General features: G+C 50.9%; 1 protein-coding gene, 1 long non-coding RNA gene and 3 other non-coding genes across 6 annotated transcripts in view; all 5 read left to right on the top strand.

The window, feature by feature from the left end:
- The first annotated feature begins 3,049 nt into the window (after positions 1-3,049).
- Positions 3,050-3,185, top strand: LOC147092885 (small nucleolar RNA SNORA57). The gene has a single exon (XR_015075112.1). It is a non-coding gene; the product is annotated as a small nucleolar RNA SNORA57 (small nucleolar RNA).
- A 57-nt stretch (positions 3,186-3,242) lies between these two features.
- On the top strand, positions 3,243-8,459 carry LOC147092882 (uncharacterized). The gene is made up of 3 exons (XR_015075082.1): positions 3,243-5,894; positions 6,777-6,876; positions 7,944-8,459. It is a non-coding gene; the product is annotated as an uncharacterized LOC147092882 (long non-coding RNA).
- LOC147092884 (small nucleolar RNA SNORA57) lies at positions 6,221-6,356 on the top strand. Its single transcript, XR_015075114.1, has one exon. It is a non-coding gene; the product is annotated as a small nucleolar RNA SNORA57 (small nucleolar RNA).
- LOC147092883 (small nucleolar RNA SNORA57) lies at positions 7,210-7,345 on the top strand. Its single transcript, XR_015075113.1, has one exon. It is a non-coding gene; the product is annotated as a small nucleolar RNA SNORA57 (small nucleolar RNA).
- Positions 8,460-14,838: 6,379 nt separating the features above from the next.
- LOC147092881 (protein sel-1 homolog 1-like) overlaps positions 14,839-17,822 on the top strand; it is a 79,407-nt gene continuing 76,423 nt past the window's right edge. For both annotated transcript variants that reach the window (XM_085976165.1, XM_085976164.1), the window contains exons 1-2: positions 14,839-14,946; positions 16,843-16,898. In XM_085976165.1, the coding sequence (XP_085832291.1) occupies positions 14,871-14,946; positions 16,843-16,898 (132 nt within the window). In that variant the 5' untranslated portion in view covers positions 14,839-14,870. The remainder of the gene's footprint in view (positions 14,947-16,842; positions 16,899-17,822) is intronic.

The following is a 17,822-nucleotide window of genomic DNA, read 5'->3' as shown; positions in this document are numbered from 1 at the left end:
GCCCCCTTCTCGCTCTTCTAATTTCTTTAAGTATCCCCCTGCACTTTTTATACTCTAGGGCTTCCTCTGTCTTTAGTCCTTTGTATCTGCCAAAAGCCCCCCTTTTTTCCTAATCCATTCTCGTATATCCCTTGACATCCAAGGTTCCCTGGGCTTGTTGGTCCCACCCTTGACCTTTGCAGGAACATGTTGCCATTGTACTCTCTCAATTTCCTTTCTAAAAGACTCCCATTGCTCCAATGTGGATTTTCCTACAAGTAGCTGATCCCAGTCCACTTTGGCCATATACTGCCTTACATTAAAATTGGCCTCCCCCCCCCCCCCCCCCCCCCCCCACCCCCAATTTATAACCTTTATTTCCAGTCCCCCTGTCCTTTTCCATGACTACCTTAAATCTCACCGAATTATGGTCACTGTCACCAAAGTGCTCACCTACTAACACTTCTACCACTTGCCCGGCTGCATTCCCTAGAATTAGGTCCAGTACCGCCCCCTCTTGTCAAGACTTTCTACATGTTGGCTCAAAGCTCTCCTGGATGCACTTAAGAATTCTGCACCCTCTAAGCCTTTCACGCTCTGACTATCCCAGTTAACATTGGGGAAGTTGAAATCCCCCACTATTACCACCCTATTATTTGCACATTTGAGATTTGCCTACATAGCTGTTCTGCTATCTCCCCCTGACTGGGGGCCTATAGTACACTCCCAGCAAAGTGCTTGCCCCCTTTTTGTTTTTAAGTTCTACCTGTATGGCCTCATTAGATGAACCTGTTAATATCATCCCTCCTTACAGCAGTAATTGACTCCTTGATTAATATTGTGACACCCCCCTCTTTTACCCCCCTCTGTCTTGCCTGAAGATTCTATACCCTGGAATATTGAGCTGCCAGTCTTGCCCCTCCCTCAACCATGTCTCTGTGATAGCAACAATATCATACTCCCATGTGTTCATCAACACCTTCAGTTCATCCACCTTATTCGTAAGACTCCTTGCATTAAAATAAATGCCATCCAGCCTTGCCCTACTCCCTTGTGCCGTTACATATTTGCTCTGCCTTCCAGTCTGACTTATTTTTTCCTCTATTTGGCTGTCCATCACCCCCCTATTATTATAGCTGCACTCTATCCCATCCCCCTGCCAAGTTAGTTTAAACCCCCTCCCCCCCCCAAAAACAGTGCTAGCAAACCTCCCTGCAAGGATATTTGTCCCGTTCTGGTTCAGGTGCAACCTGTCTGACTTGTACAAGTCCCACCTTCCCCAGAAGCAGGCCCAGTGATCCAGGAAACTAAAGCCCTCCCTCCTGCACCAACTCTTTAGCCATGCATTCATCTGCTCTATCCTCCTATTCCTATACTCACTAGCATGTGGCACTGGGAGTAATCCAGAGATTGCAACCTTTGAGGTCCTGCTCTTTAATCTGCTACCTAGCTCCCTAAATTCTTGCTGCAGGACCTCATCCCTCTTCCTACCCATGTTGTTGGTCCCAATGTGAACCATGACCTCTGACTGTTCACCCCTCCCCCTTCAGAATGCCCTGCAGCTGTTCAGTGACGTCCTTGACCCTGGCACCAGAGAGGCAACAAACCATCCTGGAGTCACGTCTACAGCCACAGAAACGCCTATCTGTTCCACTTACGATAGAATCCCCTACCACTATTGCTCTTTTTTTTTTCCTCCCTTCCTGAGCAGCAGAAGCACCCCTGGTGCCAGGAAGTTGGCTGCTGCTGCCTTCCCCTGGTCAGTCAATGGCTGATCTTTGACCATAACTCCACTTTCCCACCTGATCGCCATGTCCCTTAGTATCCAAAAATCTGTTGATCTCAGTCTTGAATATACCCAACGACTGAGCATCCCCCACTCTGGGTAGAGAATTCCAAAGATTCACAACCCTGAGTCTAGCAATTCCTCCTCATCTCAATCGTAAATGGCTGACCCCTTATCCTGAGACTATGCCCCCTAGTTCTAGACTATCCAGCCAGGGAATACAGCCTCTCTGCACCTACCCCGTCGAGCCCCTTGGGAACTTTATATGTTTAAATGAGATCACCCTCATTCTGTGAAACTCCAGGGGATACAGAAAAAGAAAATACTGCAGATGCTGGAAATCTGAAATAAAAACAGAAAATGCTGGAGATACTCAATGGGTCGGACAGCATCTGTGAAGAGAGAAACAGTTCACGTTTCAGGTTGATTACCTTTTTGTCCGAACTGGAAAAAACAGATTTTTAAACAAGTGTAGGGGCTGGGAAAGGGAAAGTAGGCCTAGTTTCAATTTCTTATAGGACAGCCCTCATCCCAGGAATCAGTCTAGTGCACTGCCTCTAAGGCAAGTATATCCTTCCTTGGGTAAGGAAACCAGAACTCTGCAATACTCCAGGTGTGGTCTCAGCAGGGGTATGGGGAGAAGGCAGGGACAGGGTACTGAATTTGGATGACCAGCCATGATCTCATTGAATGGCGGAGCAGGCTCGAGGGGCCGAATGGCCTACTCCGGCTCCTGTTTTCTATTTTACTCTTATACTCCAATCCCTTTTGTTATAAAGGCTTAACCAACCTGTAGCAAAGCATTCCATGCTGCAGCCACCCTGTGTAAAGTAATTTCTCCTTGCTCCCCTCCGCTTAATGGCCCCCAGGCCCCACGTGTGACGGACTTTCCAACCAGAAGGATTGGTCTTCCCCTATTCATTGTCGATACCCTGCGTGGTTTTAACAACCTCCCTTAATACTTTTGGCCTTCTCTGTTCCAGAGCAACTAGTCCCGCTGCCCAGGTGGTTTTAATCTGCCTGTGTAAAACATTTCCTGCTTTAGTTAGGGTTGTAGAATGACTAGTGCTGTGGTGGTGGATGCCTACAATTGAGGCATTTATTGCCCATCACTTGAGAAGCTAGCAGTGGGCTGCCTTCATGGCAGTGTAGCGGTTTGATGCAAATGGCATGCTACGCCACTCCAGGGGGGTGCAGTTGGGGTGGAACGTGTAGGCCGAGCTCTAAACCCTGGGAACTTTCCTTGCTGCAGTTTTAAGGTAATGCAGGCCCCCCCCCCCCACCCCTCCAGTTCTTGACGCGCCTGCGCCTGCCTGTGGCCAGTGCGTGTTTCTAGAGAGGGAAAGTGACCTCAGTGCTAAAGTCTTCGGTACCAGTGAGCTGCCATCTTCTGGTCCTATCCTCATTCACTGAGACACCCGGTTACTGGGATCGCACTAAATTCAGGTGCATTCCCAGTTGTGTTGCTGCATGCAAGAGTAATCAAACGCTGCAGGAACGTGGTTGGTTTGCAGGTTTGGAATATTTTACCGTGCATGTTCCAAGTTTAAGTGTTCAGTTACTGGCTTGTATTGAGCTCTGTAAAACAGTGCAGCCTGTTGAAGTGAATAGCTGTTTGTTTATCTGGGCTATTCACTGGAGAATCTTACCAATGGTATTTTAATTGTGACCTGCCTGCCTGAGGCCTGTTTCAAACCCCACACCAGCAGCATGTTGAAGCTGACTGGACAGGAGTGACCAGTTACCTCCCTGAGGATGTGGTGTGTGGAGGGGATCTGCCAGTCAAGTAGGCAGAGAAGTGATCAGTTTTTTAAACTATATAGAGCGAGCTCCTGCCCAGCAGGGCAAGTGTTGGAAGTGTCACTAAAACCACCTTTCTTTCCACAGGTTGTGAGCAGAGGTTGAACCCAGCAGCTGATGTGCGTTGGGACACATTGCAGGGTTTCTGCGAGGAATATTGACCAGCGCTGTGCTGTACTTTTCTGTTTAGTAAGCCGTTGTACCCAGTGATTATTGGGAGGTGATGTTGGATTGAGTAGGGAGCTGGGCTGGTGCTCTGTCACTGATTTACATCCTGAATGGGGTAAAGGAGCACTGAGATTAGACCTGTGGCAGAATTTAGGTTTTTGAGGGTATTTTGGGGATTTGGCATTTGAAGAGTTATAAAGTGACCAAGATTTTCTGAGGCTTCTTTCTGCCAAAGCACTCACTGCCTTGGATTTTCTGCTGACTCCAGGTTCTGGGTGTGCTGCAGTGACTTTGATGCAAAACATATTTGTTATGTTATGGAACTCTATTGTCGGAGTTTATCTCTTGATGTGGAAGCACACAGAACCTTTGTGAATTGTTGAAATCTAATCAATTAGAATCATTTTTACTCTAAGCTTTGTTACAGTTAGAACTTATCAAGGTCCTGGGTTGCAAATCCCTGTGCAAAACAGGAAAAGCTTGTGCTAGGGTTGCAGATAAGAAGGCCCAAGAGTTTACTGGGCTCAAGGTTGGGTAGAATTGAGTAAGGAAGATAGGTGATAGGGAATAAGCAAGCTGTATAAAGCCATAAAAGGAGTTCCGCCCTTGCCTCCACGTGATCTCGAAACTCTCCGGTTGAGTAGTCGGCTCAAGACCCCCCTGTATAGAGTGCTCTGATATCAGCGGTGTCTCCGACAAGACACCGATCCAGCTGAAAAGCCCCACGGCTCGAGACCCCCAGTAAGAAATCAGTACCATGGTAGAGAAGAACGAACAGTTGCCTACCACTGCTAAAGGTGGGCGGGCCCCACCTGATGTCTTGAAGATGAAATTCTGCAACAATTAAGAGAATATATAGAGCAACAATCTGACTTACCCAAAACCTGTACCAAGATCGAACAGAAATATGGTACCTCCAAGGGACAGTGGTCTGGGGAAAAATGACCTGTATGAAGGAAAAGGAACGAATCAGATGGTCCCTAGCTGTCATGGGCCAGGTCTGACAGCGGAATGAAATTATGAAACACTCCCAACATGATCGCGACTTGGCCAATGCAAAGAACCAACTGAAGGCGGTTTGTGAACCGTTAAAGGAAAAACTTAAATCGGAAAAGTTAGAAACGGAAAATGAGGAACTTAAGACTGAAAATAAGGAATTAAAAAAACAATTGTGAAGAACTAACGCAACCAAAAGGACCGAAGGAAGGATGCACTGGGTCCTGGCCGGGGTACCCATGCCTGTTTAAGATAAAGGAGGAACAGTGGAAAACACAGATGTGCGAAGCTGGTTTAGAAACCGATTGAGGACTCAGTGGAGAAAGTGGTATTGATGAGGATCCCCTCGGGCGAGGCGCGCCCTGTTGAAGAAAACACAGGTTAAGATTAAGTCTGAAGAAACTACTGGCGAAGACGGTACAAAGACCGTCAGCCAAATACGCTCAACATTTTCACCACGACCCGGTGGACCTGGAGAAAAGTGATAAATGGTCTAAAGAATTGCCACACCCCAAGAAAAGGGGAATGAAGACATGGGAACAGCTGGAACGTCTAAAGGGCATTTACCATCTCCACCCGTGGGACGGGGTCCAGATTCTGACTGTAATGGTACCCAGATGAGAGGGAAAGAAACTGGGTAAAGAGGTAGGGACTGCCCTTGGTGAAGATGAACAACAACTAGATGCTGGATGGGACACGATCAAACGTTAGTTACAGCTATTCAGCCCTGCAAAAACCTGCCATTGTAATGGCGATGAGTTAGTCGAAATGGCAGGCTTGATTTGAGGTTGAGCGTAAAGCAAGAGCTCCTGGTGGCACCTACTCGCATTCTGCACAGGGTAAAGGAGCATTATTAGGCTGACCTCTTCTCCACCAGGGAAGGAGGATAGATGAGGAATAAAAATCAGATAATAAGGATGGGGGGAAAGAGGGGAGTTGGCCAGGCACAAATGTTGTGGGTTCTGATACCCTGGGAAGGTGTGTCCTCTGCAATAGTGTCAGGTCTAATACCTGGGAGTGGGTTTCTGTTCAGTAACTAATGGTGTTCTAATTCAAATAACTGGGTGGTGCCTCTAGTTAGTGCAAGAGTGGCAGAAACCTTGCAATGTGACTCGTGCTGGTCCAGTGATTGGTGCCATCGGCAAGGATTGGGTTATCCTGACTGGTAAGTTTGTTGTCTTTGCCCTTTGCTCTATCTCCTCCCCACAATGTTCACAAATGGTTTTTCCTCTATTCTGCGATGGGACATTTTTAATTCATCTTCGTGGCGTGGGCCTTGCTGGCATTTATTGCCGGTCCCTACTTGCTCTGGGAAGGTAGCGGTGGGCTGCCTTCACTGCAGTGTGTGGGGCACAGCGGTCTGATACAACTGGCATTCTCGGCCACTCCCGAGACCTGCTGCTGTGGGACTGCAGTTGCATATAGGCCAGCTGGGTAACGGCCTCGGGAACTTTCCTCGCTGCTGTTTTAAAGTAAAGCAGGCCCCCCACCCCTCCAGTTCTTGACACACCTGCGTCTGCTTGTGGCCAGTGTGTGTTTCTAGAGAGGGAAAGTGACCTCAGTGCTAAAGTCTTCGGTACCAGTGAGCTGCCATCTTCTGGTCCTATCCTCATTCACTGAGACACCTGGTTGCTGGGATCGCACTGAATTCAGGCGCAGCCTCAGTTGTGTTGGCGGCATGCAAGTGTAATAAAATGTTGCAGGAACGCAGTCGGTTTGAGGATTCTGAATATTTTGAAGTGCATGCTCCAGGTGCAAGTTACTGGGTTATGCTGAGCTCTGTAAAATGGCGGTGCCTGTTGAAGTGAAGAGCTGTTGCTATTTTGATCGTGATCTTCTACCTGAGGCCTGTTTTAAAGCCCACGCTGGCAGCATGTTGAAGCTGACTGGACAGGAGTGACCGGTTACCTCCCCGAGGATGTGGTGTGTGGAGGGAATCTGCATGTTAGGTAGTCAGAAGTGATTGTAGTTTTTAAACTATAGAGCGAGCTCCTGCCCAGCAGGGCAAGTGTTGGAAGTGTCACTAAAACTGCTGTTCTTTCCACAGGTTGAGTGGAGGTTGGACAGTGTAATGTGGCAGAAACCTTGCAATGTGACTCGTGCTGGTCCAGTGATTGCCATCAGTAAGGATCAGGTTATCCTGACTGGTAAGTTTGTTGTCTTCGCCCATTGCTCTTTCTCCTCCCTGTGCGCCCCCCCCCTCCCCCAAACTCCCCACAATGTTCTCAAATGGTTTTTCCTCTGTATTCTGTGATGGGACATTTTTAATTCATTCTCGGTGTGAGCCTTGCTGGCATTTATTGCTGGTCCCTACTTGCTCTGGGAAGGTAGCGGTGGGCCGCAGTGCGTGTGGCAGAGCAGTCTGATGCAACTGGCATTCTCAGCCACTCCCGAGACCTGCTGCTGTGGGACTGCAGTTGCGTATAGGCCAGCCGGGAACTTTCCTCGCTGCTGTTTTAAGGTAAAGCAGGCCCCCCCACCCTCCAGTTCTTGACACGCCTGCGCCTGCCTGTGGCCAGTGTGTGTTTCTAGAGAGGGAAAGTGACCTCAGTGCTAAAGTCTTCGGTACCAGTGAGCTGCCATCTTCTGGTCCTATCCTCATTCACTGAGACACCTGCTTGCTGGGATTGCACTGAATTTGTTTCCCCCTGTGCTGTGCCCCCCCAAGGTGGAGTTTGAGGGATGTTTTGAGTTCTCTGCTTCAGTTCCTTGCAAATTGAAGCCGTCTAGCTGATCCAGCCTGCATGGGACGATGTGAGAAATAGTGGCAGTGTCCCCTGTAAGCTGCCTGTCTCGGCCCATTCAAATTTTTGCGCACGCGCGGATTCCACGTTCCCTCTGAGCTATGCAGTCGCGCAGCTCTCTGGTCCTGTGCAGCCCCTTAAAGGAGCCACGCACCCAAAAAATTAGGGGATGTTGACAGTATCTACAATGTAAAAGCCAGTGAGTGGCCTGTGTAGGACCCCTCAGTCACTGCCCATGCCCACCTTAGCTGGAACTCTGGTGGCAGTGGGACAAAGTCAGGCTGGGATAGGGGAGACTCTTCACAGATTGACGTGCGGGTGGGAGAAATGGGTTGTCAACTGATGGGTCAGGGATCAACAATGTATGTGTTTCTTAATCTTGACAGCTTTGCAGTGGCAGATCTCAGATTTTTCCAAGTTTGGGTTCTTGTTTTGTCTTTTATTTAAACCCCTGTTTCTCCTCTTTCCAGGTTATCGTGCAGTAAGCATCTGCGGATTGCCAGCACCATTTCAAGCCAGTGAAATTCGACCAGCTTTGACAGTGCCTTTTAAGGGGAAGCTAGATAAATGCACGAGGGCGAAAGGAATAGAAGGATATGTTGATGGGGTGAGATGATGAGGGGGTGGGAGGAGGCTCGTGTGGAACACAAACACCAGCACTGACCAGTTGGGCCGAATGGCCTGTTCCTGTGCTGTGCATTCTCTGGCGACTTGTCCTGAAAGTGTGGCCTCTTGCCAGCTGGGGGAAGCATTGCCTAGCAGTGAAGTCAGTCGGCCAGGTGCAGGTGGGTGAGGAGGGAAATGCTGTGTAATATTTTGAGCTGGACCGGAACCTCATGAAGGAGAATATCGGCTGTTCTGTAAAGAGGGCACATGAAGGGATTGGCTGCCTCTGCTGGAGAGAGATTTCAGCTTGGTTCGTGGCCTGGTTGTACTTTGTTTAAAATGTGCATCTATTAAATAAACAGGATTACACAAACACACAAGCTTAACGTTCTTTCCCGGCTGGGGTGAGGGATTTATACAATGCCATCGCAAAATATGCAGAAGTACTTTTCACATCAATGTACAGGAAACTCTGGTCGGCGGGACCAGCGTGTTGCCGGTTGATTAAAAATTTCCAGTTGACAGGGCTATCTACCAAGGCTATTTTTAACAAACAAATAAATTTTTAAAAATCAAGAAATGTGCAGTATACAGTAATTGGGTACTCTCCTACAGAATTTTGTTAAATGGATGGTGGAAGATACTTGATTAAGTACAGTACTGCCAGTCGAGGGTAATCCATAACTAATGACTTCCGACAGCGCCAAGAAGCCGAGTAGTGACAGTTTGGAGAACTACCCCCACTGACTAACTCGGCCACCACGGGAGACTCGGACTCGGCAACATTGCTGGTTATTGAGGTGGTGTTTTTGGAGTGAGAATTTTGCTGGTTAATAGAGAATTCTGGATATTTAGGTGCTGTTTAAACAAGTGAGGGAGGACTGGAACCAAGAGTGTTCCACGTATCCCACGAAAAGGCAGGCGTAGCTCGGACCCAAACGGGTTCCCACAGTGGCAGCATTTAAAGGAAGAAAGGCTTGCATTTATATAGCGCCTTTCATGACCTCCGGCCGTCCCAAAGTGTTTTACAGCCAGTGACGTGCTTCTGTAGAAGTGAGGTTGCTCAAAGCAAGAACCCGTTCAGCCAGGCGCAGGAGGCTCGAGGTGGGTGTTGGACTGGCTGGGCCTCTGTTCAGGGCAGAGGTGTGCTGTCCTGTGGGGGGGCAGCATCATCCATTGTGGAGCACTTTGGGATGCCTGAAAGGGGACTAGATAGCACAGCCACGCAAGTCTTGCTCTGTTAGGGGTGGTGTTGCTTGATGGTGGACTGTTGGCCTGGGCTTCAGGCGGACTGTTGGCCTGGGCTTCAGGCCAACTCTCCCTGCTCTTTAAATCGTGCCCTAGGATCCTTCAATCACTTAAACAAGGTCTTTGCTATTGTGTTGGGCTGCACGTCTTTGATGCAAGCTAGTTAAATTTGCTGCCAAAGTCAGGGTGGGTGATCAAGGTAGCTCGGTGTGGGAAAATGAAGGTTATTAATAGATTAAAAATTGTAGTAGTAGAAATTGATGGCACAGAAGGCCATTCGGCCCATCGTGTCTGCTGGCCGACAGCTCTCCAGCCTATTCCCACTTTCCAGCTCTTGGGCCGTAGCCCTGTAGGTTACGGCACTTCAAGTGCGTGTCCAAGTACTTTTTAAATGTGATGAGGGTCTCTGCCTCTCCCACCCTTTCAGGCAGAGTTCCAGACCCCCACCACCCTCTGGGTGAAAGTAGTTCTCCTCAACTCCCCTCTAATCCTTCTACCAATTACTTTAAATCTACACCCTCTGGTTATTGACCTCTCTAAGGGAAATAGGTCCTTCCTATCCACTTTATCTGGGCCCTTCATGATTTTATGCACCTCAATTAAGTCTCCCCTTGTAATTAGCGGTGTTTAAACCTGGACATTGTGTGCAAGTTGTTTAATAGAGAGGGCTACCTAACTCAATAGGTTACAAAGGCAGTACAGTTGTGGCAGTAATTCAGTGTGAGGTTAATTAATTAACCTGCCAGCTATCTGACAAGTCTAACAGCATTATAGAGCCAGTGGATTGAATAACCTCCACGTGATTGCCACTGTTTCCAGGACTTGGACAACCACATCTCCCTGAGCTGGTATCATTCAGCTGGTGGTCACCTGCCGATAGTCCGAAAATATATAGTGATGGGGAAAAAAAACTTGCATTTAGGTAGCGCGCTTCAAAACCACCGGACTTCCCAAAGCGCTTTACAGCCAATAAAGTACTTTTGTGATGTGCGCTCGCTGATGAAACGAGAGCATCTGTTTTTAGTGATGTTGGTTGAGGGGTAAGTATTGGCCCAGGACAGCGGGGTGAGCTCCCCCTGCTCTGGGAAATAGTGCCGTGGGATCTTTTATGCCCACCTGAGACCCTCCGGCAGTGCGGCACTCCCTCAGTACCGCCCCTCTGACAGTGCGGCGCTCCCTCGGTACCGCCCCTCCGACAGTGCAGCACTCCCTCAGTACTGCCCCTCCGATAGTGCGGTGCTCCCTCAGTACTGCCCCTCCGACAGTGCGGCGCTCCCTCAGTACTGCCCCTCTGACAGTGCGGCGCTCCCTCGGTACCGCCCCTCCCACCGTGCGGCGCTCCCTCGGTACCGCCCCTCCCACCGTGCGGCGCTCCCTCAGTACCGCCTGTCCAACAGTGCGGCGCTCCCTCAGTACCGCCCCTCCGACAGTGCGGCGTTCCCTCAATACTGCCCCTCGTGCAGTGCTCCCTCAGTACCGCCCCTCCGACAGTGTGGCGCGCCCTCAGTACCGCCCCTCCGGCAGTGTGGCACTCCCTCAGTACCGCCCCTCCGGCAGTGTGGCGCTCCCTCAGTACCGCCCCTCCGGCAGTGTGGCGCTCCCTCAGTACCGCCCCTCCGGCAGTGTGGCGCTCCCTCAGTACCGCCCCTCCGGCAGTGTGGTGCTCCCTCAGTACCGCCCCTCCGCCAGTGTGGCGCTCCCTCAGTACCGCCCCTCCGCCAGTGTGGCGCTCCCTCAGTACCGCCCCTCCGCCAGTGTGGCGCTCCCTCAGTACCGCCCCTCCGCCAGTGTGGCGCTCCCTCAGTACCGCCCCTCCGACACTGTGGCGCTCCCTCTGCACTGACTGGGAATGTTGGCCTGGATTTTGTGCTCAAGTATCTGGAGTGGTACTTGAACCCACAATCTTCTGACTCTGAGGAGAGGGTGCTACCAACTTCAAGTCGCACACCATCCTGACTTGGAAATATATCGGCTGTTCCTTCATTATCACTGGGTCAAAATCCTGGACCTCCCTCCCTAACCGCTGTGGGAGCACCTTCACCACACGGACTGCAGCAGTTTAAGGTGGCGGCTCAGCACCTTCTCAAGGGGAACTAGGGATGGGCAATAAACACTGGGCCGCGCCAGCCGCATACATGAATAAATTAAAAGGAAAAGTGATGTTTATCTCAAGTGTATCTACGAGCCCATGGACTTGGTGACTCATGCCTCCCAGTTTCTGTGGGGCCTGCTTTGTTTCCACAACTTTAATTAAGCATTGGCCGTCAGTCTGGTTACTGACCCCATTTTGAGGGCATTTCCCTACGACACGTGGAGGGTAAATGCCACCACGGGCAGGTTGGGGGACGAGCAGCCTGTCCCTGTGATGTAACTTATGTGTATTTCCATATCTGGTGTGGGAACAATTGTGTGAAGATGGAGATTTTACAGCCAGCAAAGCAACATTGAGCTATAAGACCAAAGCAGGTCAAGTATTGTTCAGGAAATTGTGTTAAAATGTACAGCGCTCTAATCCTGTATAGGAAGGAGGGCGGATGGACTGGACAAACTTGGGGGGTTTTAACGTCTCCTCCAGAACTCTGCTTCCCGCATCCTAACTCGTGCCAAGTCCCCCTCACCCCCTGTGCTCGCTGGCCTACATGGCTCCCGGTCCGGCAACACCTCGATTTTAAAATTCTCACCTTCGTGTTCAAATCCCTCCATGGCCCTCTTCCCCTCCTTATCGCTGTAACCTCCTCCAGCCCCCCGAGATCTCTGCGCTCCTCCAATTCTGGCCTCTTGAGCATCCCCTGATTTTAATCGCGCCACCATTGGCGGCCATGCCTTCAGCTGCCTGGGCCCGAAGCTCTGGAATTCCCTCCCTAAAATCCCCTCTACCTCTCCTGTAACTCGCTCCTTAAAATCCATCTCTCTGACCAAGCTTTTGGTCACCTGTCCTAATATCTCCTTATGTGGCTCGGTGTCAAATTTTGTTTGATAATCGCTCCTGCGAAGCGCCTTGGGACATTTTACTATGTTAAAAGCGTGGGATAAATGTAAGCCGTTGTTTGGGTGGAGGTGACCAGACAGCAAATGGGATTGAAAAAGGAAATCCAGGACACTCCTGCAAACTAAACTGACAGCTGCTTCACTCCTCCCCCTCCCCCTCCAAGCCAGTGTCCGTGGAGAGGCAGAGGAGGGAGACAAGAACATGCTGTTGGCCTTCAGCTCTTCGGTCCTCCTAACCTCTCCCTACATGTCTCCGCAATCTTTTATCACTTCAAGTTGTTGACCTAGCAATGTTGATACATACGTGTGACAATGAAGTGCGATCTGTGGATAGGAAGTGTGCACCCTATGCAAAAGTTTAATATCGATCAATAAATTTTAGGTTTGTATAAAATCAGGGTCCCACAAACTTGCTGGAGATTCAGAGACTGCCCAAAAACAAATACGTTTATCCCCTGTGAGTGTTGGCATGCTATTCAGCCACGTAGGGCATCACAACCCAACCCTGCTGCTATCAACACTCTCACGCACACTTTCTAGCTGGTGTCACTGGATAATGATCGGGAGCAGGAATACCTGGCTGAATTTGCCCTCCCTGAGCAGGAATGGTGGCGCAGACCGGAAATCGAACCTGGAACTAACAGCTAAATTGCTTGTCTTGTGCTTATCTACAGTGTCAGCTGTGGCTTAGTGGGTATCTTGTTCGCCGCGGAGTGGGTTCAAATCCCACAGTCTCTGCTAGGATGAAAAGCAGGAGAGATTAAATATTGCAAATGGGGATGGCAGAATTATCAACAGCTGATTTGCAACATTTAATCTCTCCTGCCTTTCATCCTAGCACAGACCGTCCCTTTAGTTCCTTCCTCCCCCCCGCCCCTTTCCCTGCCCCTACACTTGCTTAAAGCCTGTTACATCGCTAACCTTTTCCAGTTCTGATGAAAGGTCACAGACCTGAAACGTTGATTCTGTTTCTCTCTCCACGTTTGCTGCCTGAGTTTCCAGCATTTTTTGTTGTTATTCTATAAAGAAGATGATCTGGTCATTATCACATTGCTGTTTGTGGGAGCTTGCTGTGCGCAGAATGGTGGCCGCGTTTCCTACATCCTCCCGGCACTAAGCTCATGGTCTACAGAGCAGCAGTGATACCCGCCCTGCTGTATGCCTTAGAGACATGGACCATGTACAGCAGGCACCTCAAAGCACTGGAGAGGTACCACCAACGCTGCCTCTGCAAGATCCTGCAAATCCATTGGCAGGATAGGCGCACCAACGTCAGTGTTCTTGCTCAGGCCAACATCCCCAGCATCGAAGCTTTGACCACGCTAGATCAGCTCCGATGGACGGGTCACATTGTCCGCACGCCCGATACGAGACTCCCAAAACAAACTCGGAGCTCCGGCACGGCAAGAGAGCCCCAGGCGGGCAGAGGAAACGCTTCAAGGACACCCTCAAAGCCTCCTTGAAAAAGTGCAACATATCCACCGACCCCTGGGAATCCCTGGCCCAAGACCGCACAAAGTGGAGGAGAAGCATCCGGGAAGGCGCCGAACACCTTGAGTCTCTTCGCCGGGAGCAAGCGGAAGCCAAGCGCAAACAGCGCAAAGAACGCACGCCAACCCAAGCACCCCGCCCACCCGCCCCTTCAACCACTGTCTGCCCCACCTGTGACAGAGACTGTAGGTCCCGCATTGGACTCATCAGTCACCTGAGAACTCATTGTTAACGTGGAAGCAAGTCATCCTCGGTTCCGAGGGACTGCCTAAGAAGAGAAGAACAACAGTGACTCCACTTCAGAAAGTACTTCATTGGCTGTAAAGCGCTTTGGGACGTCCCAGAGAGTGGTGAGCCTGTGGAATTCTCTACCACACAAGGCAGTTGAGGCCAATTCATTAAATATATTCAAGAAGGAGTTGGATATATTTCTTAAGGCTAAAGGGATCAAGGGGTATGGGGTACTGAATTTGGATGATCAGCCATGATCTCATTGAATGGCGGAGTAGGCTCGAGGGGCCGAATGGCCTACTCCTGCTCCTATCTTCTATGTTTCTATGTCCTGAGGTGATGAAAGGCGCTCTGGAAATGCAAGTTCTTTCTTATCTCAGGCTTGGCAATGCACTGAGAATGGCTGAGGTCCTGCCAAAGCTGCCAGAGCCACTGGTCCTCCAAGGGGGAGCAGGAGGACTCAGAACTTTTTAGCCGAGGGAGACTCTGGCCCGCGCAGCAGACTCTCCTCGATAGGGGGGGGGGGGCACGTGGGGTCCCGCCCGCTCGGGCCCGCAGCCGATTGGGCGGCTGACGTTGGGGGCGGCGGGCGAGCGACCAATGGGCCGGCGGGGCGGTCGGAAGAGCCGGCTGGCGATTGGTTCGGGGGGGCCGCTGCCAATCAGAGTGGAGAGCAGGTGGGGCGGTCGTCACTGAGGACCGCGGCGAATGACCAATGGGCTGGCGGGGCGGTCGGGAGAGCCGGCTGGTGATTGGCCGGGGGTCGCTGCCAATCAGAGCGGGCTGCCCGGGGTTGGGGGGGTTTGATTGACAGGCTGGGCAGGCGCTGAGCGATGGGCTGCTGTCCCCGGACTCGGCCCATGGCGGCCCTCAGCCTGCTGCTGCTGCTGATGGCGGCGGGGGCCCCAGGTAGGTCAGAGAGGCCCAGAGTGCCAGTATCAGTTGGGCCCAGGCAATACACAGTATTTTGCTATCACACCAAGCCAGGTCAGGTCAGACAAAGTCTTTGCCAGGCCAGGTCAAGCCAAGACCAGGGCAGTCCAACCCAAGACAAGACCAGGCCAAGCTAGGCCAGACCAAGTCTTTTCCAGACCAACCCAAGCCAAGTCCAGGCCAGTCCAACCCAAGACAAGACCAGGCCAAGTCCAGGCCAGTCCAACCCAAGACAAGACCCGGCCAAGCCAGGCAAAGACAAGGCCAGACCAAGTCTTTACCAGGCTAACCCAGGCCAGGCCAAGCCAAGCCAAGCTAAGCTAACCCAGGCAAAGTCAAGTCAAGGCCAGTCCAGATCGAGACAAGACCAGGCCAGGCCAGGCCAGGCCAAGCCAAGCTAAGCTAAGCCAGGCCAAGACAAGGCCAGGCCAACCCAAGCCAAGGCAAGACCAGGCCAAACCAAGCTAAGCTAAGCCAGGCAAAGACCAGGCCAAAGCTAACCCAGCAAAGTCAAGGCCAGGCCAGGCCAAATCAAATCAAGTCCAAAGATGTGCGGGTTAGGATGATTGGCTATGATAAATTGACCCTTAGTGTTAGGGGGATTAAATACGTGGGGTTACGGGGATAGGGTGGGATATGTGTCGGTGCAGGCTTAATGGGCCGAAATGGCCTCTATCTGCACTGTGGGGTTTCTGTGATTCTGTGAAGATAAGACCAGACTAATGCCAGACCCAGGCTGAGTCAAGTCCAGGCCAAGCCAAGCTGAGTCAAAACCAGGCTATTCCAAGACAAGCCCAAGGCCAATCCAAACCAAGCCAGATCAAGGCCAGGCTAAGCCACGTCAGGCCAGGCCAAGCCAAGCTAAGCTAAGTCAGGGCTAAGGTTAAGGGCAAGGCCTCGTGATGTATCTCTGGTTTGAATTACAGCTCCCAGCCCAAGTGAGGGTGCAAAGACTTTCCTTGCACCCCCTCTTGTGGTCAGAATCCACTGGAAAACACTGCCTGAGAGAGGGGGAGGAGGGGGGAGTGGGACTAGCTGAAGTGCTCTTGCAGAGAGCCGGCACAGGCTCAACGGGCCAAATGACCACCTCCTGTGCTGTAACCATTCTATGATTCTACTCCTCTTGACCTTTGTCCGCTGACCCCTTGGGTCATAGTGCAAAGGTCACCCTAGGCCAAGCCCCCTTATCTGCGGCAGAGATGGCCAGCGCGAGGTGTGGTGGGGTGGGGGAGAGTTGCCATAAAAACAGAAAAATGCTGCAAAACGCTCGGGATCGGCGCGCAGAGAGAAACCGCTAACGTTTCAGGTCGCAGAACTCTTGGGGCGCGCATCTCTCGAGTCAGACGCGCTACTTGGCTCTGCTGGTGTGCCGGGCAGTTGAGTTGGATGGTCAGTGGGCTGGAGATTGGAGGGGGGTTCAATAAGAGAGTTGGCCTTGACCTGTTCACTAAATTGGGACGAGCCCGTTTGCAGTTTTCTGATTAACTGGCTTCCACTATTTTTTGTTTTTTAAATTTATTCTCGGGGATGTGAGCGTCGCTGGCAAGGCCGGCATTTATTGCCCGTCCCTAATCGCCCTCGAGAAGGTGGTGGTGAGGAGCCGCCGCCTTGGACCGCATTCTTTGCAGCGCTTTGATACTGATAGGGTGGCGGGCACAGATTCAGAAGCCAATTGGATAAGTAGTTGAAGGAGAAAAGAAAGTTGCAGAGATATGGGGAAAGAGTGGCGGAGTGGGGCGATAGTCTCTACTGTATGTGGGGCTGTAGTAATGAGGCTGTCCATTATTTCATATTTAGCATTTTGAGCACAGGGCATATCTGAGTGATGGGACGTGGAAAGCCAATTGTCTAATTCCTCCCTTTGTGTTTCAGGGTTACAGGGAAACTTGGACCGGGCGGAGAGAGGAACAGCAATCTCGGGGCAGGAGGTGAGCCCCGCATTGAAGTGCCGTAATACAGAGCAGTAATGAGTGCGCCATGCTGTACAGTGTCTCAGATCTCCTTTCGATAAGGTCCCGCATAAGAGATTAACGTGTAAAGTTAAGGCACATGGGATTGGGGGCAAGGTATTGACTTGGATAGAGAACTGGTTGGCAGACAGAAAGCAAAGAGTTGGAATAAACGGGTCTTTTTCCGAGTGGCAGGCAGTGACTGGTGGGGTACTGCAGGGATCGGTCCTTGGACCCCAGCTATTCACAATATATATTAATGATCTAGACAAGGGAATTAGATGTAATATCTCCAAGTTTGCAGACGACACAAAGCTGGGTGGGCGTGTGTGCTGTGAGGAGGATGCCGAGAAACTCCAGGATGATTTGGACAGGTTGGGTGATTGGGCAGAAGCATGGCAGATGCAGTATAATGTGGATAAATGTGAGGTTATCCACTTTGGTGGCAAAAACAGGAAGGCAGATTATTATCTGAACGGCAATAGATTGGGAGAAGGGGAAGTGCAACGAGACCTGGGTGTCCTTGTGCACCAGTCGCTGAAGGTAAGCATGCAGGTGCAGCAGGCGGTTAAGAAGGCAAATGGTATGTTGGCCTTCGTAGCGAGAGGGTTTGAGTACAGGAACAAGGATGTCTTGCTGCAGTTGTACAGGGCCTTGGTGAGACCACACCTTGAGTATTGTGTGCAGTTTTGGTCGCCTTACCTGAGGAAGGATGTTCTTGCCATGGAAGGAGTTCAGCGAAGATTCACCAGGCTGATACCTGGGATGGCAGGAATGACGTATGAGGAGAGATTGGGTCAATTGGGCTTATACTCGCTGGAGTTTAGAAGAATGAGAGGGGATCTCATTGAAACTTATAAAATTCTGACAGGACTGGACAGACTAGATGCAGGAAGGATGTTC

This window comes from Somniosus microcephalus, unplaced genomic scaffold (genome assembly GCF_052327205.1).
Source record: "Somniosus microcephalus isolate GS21.2 unplaced genomic scaffold, FLI_Smic_1.0 unresolved_chr2, whole genome shotgun sequence".
Classification (NCBI taxonomy): domain Eukaryota; kingdom Metazoa; phylum Chordata; class Chondrichthyes; order Squaliformes; family Somniosidae; genus Somniosus; species Somniosus microcephalus.
The sequence above is the reverse complement of the archived record's forward strand: the minus strand, read 5'-3'. Positions and strand labels throughout refer to the sequence as shown.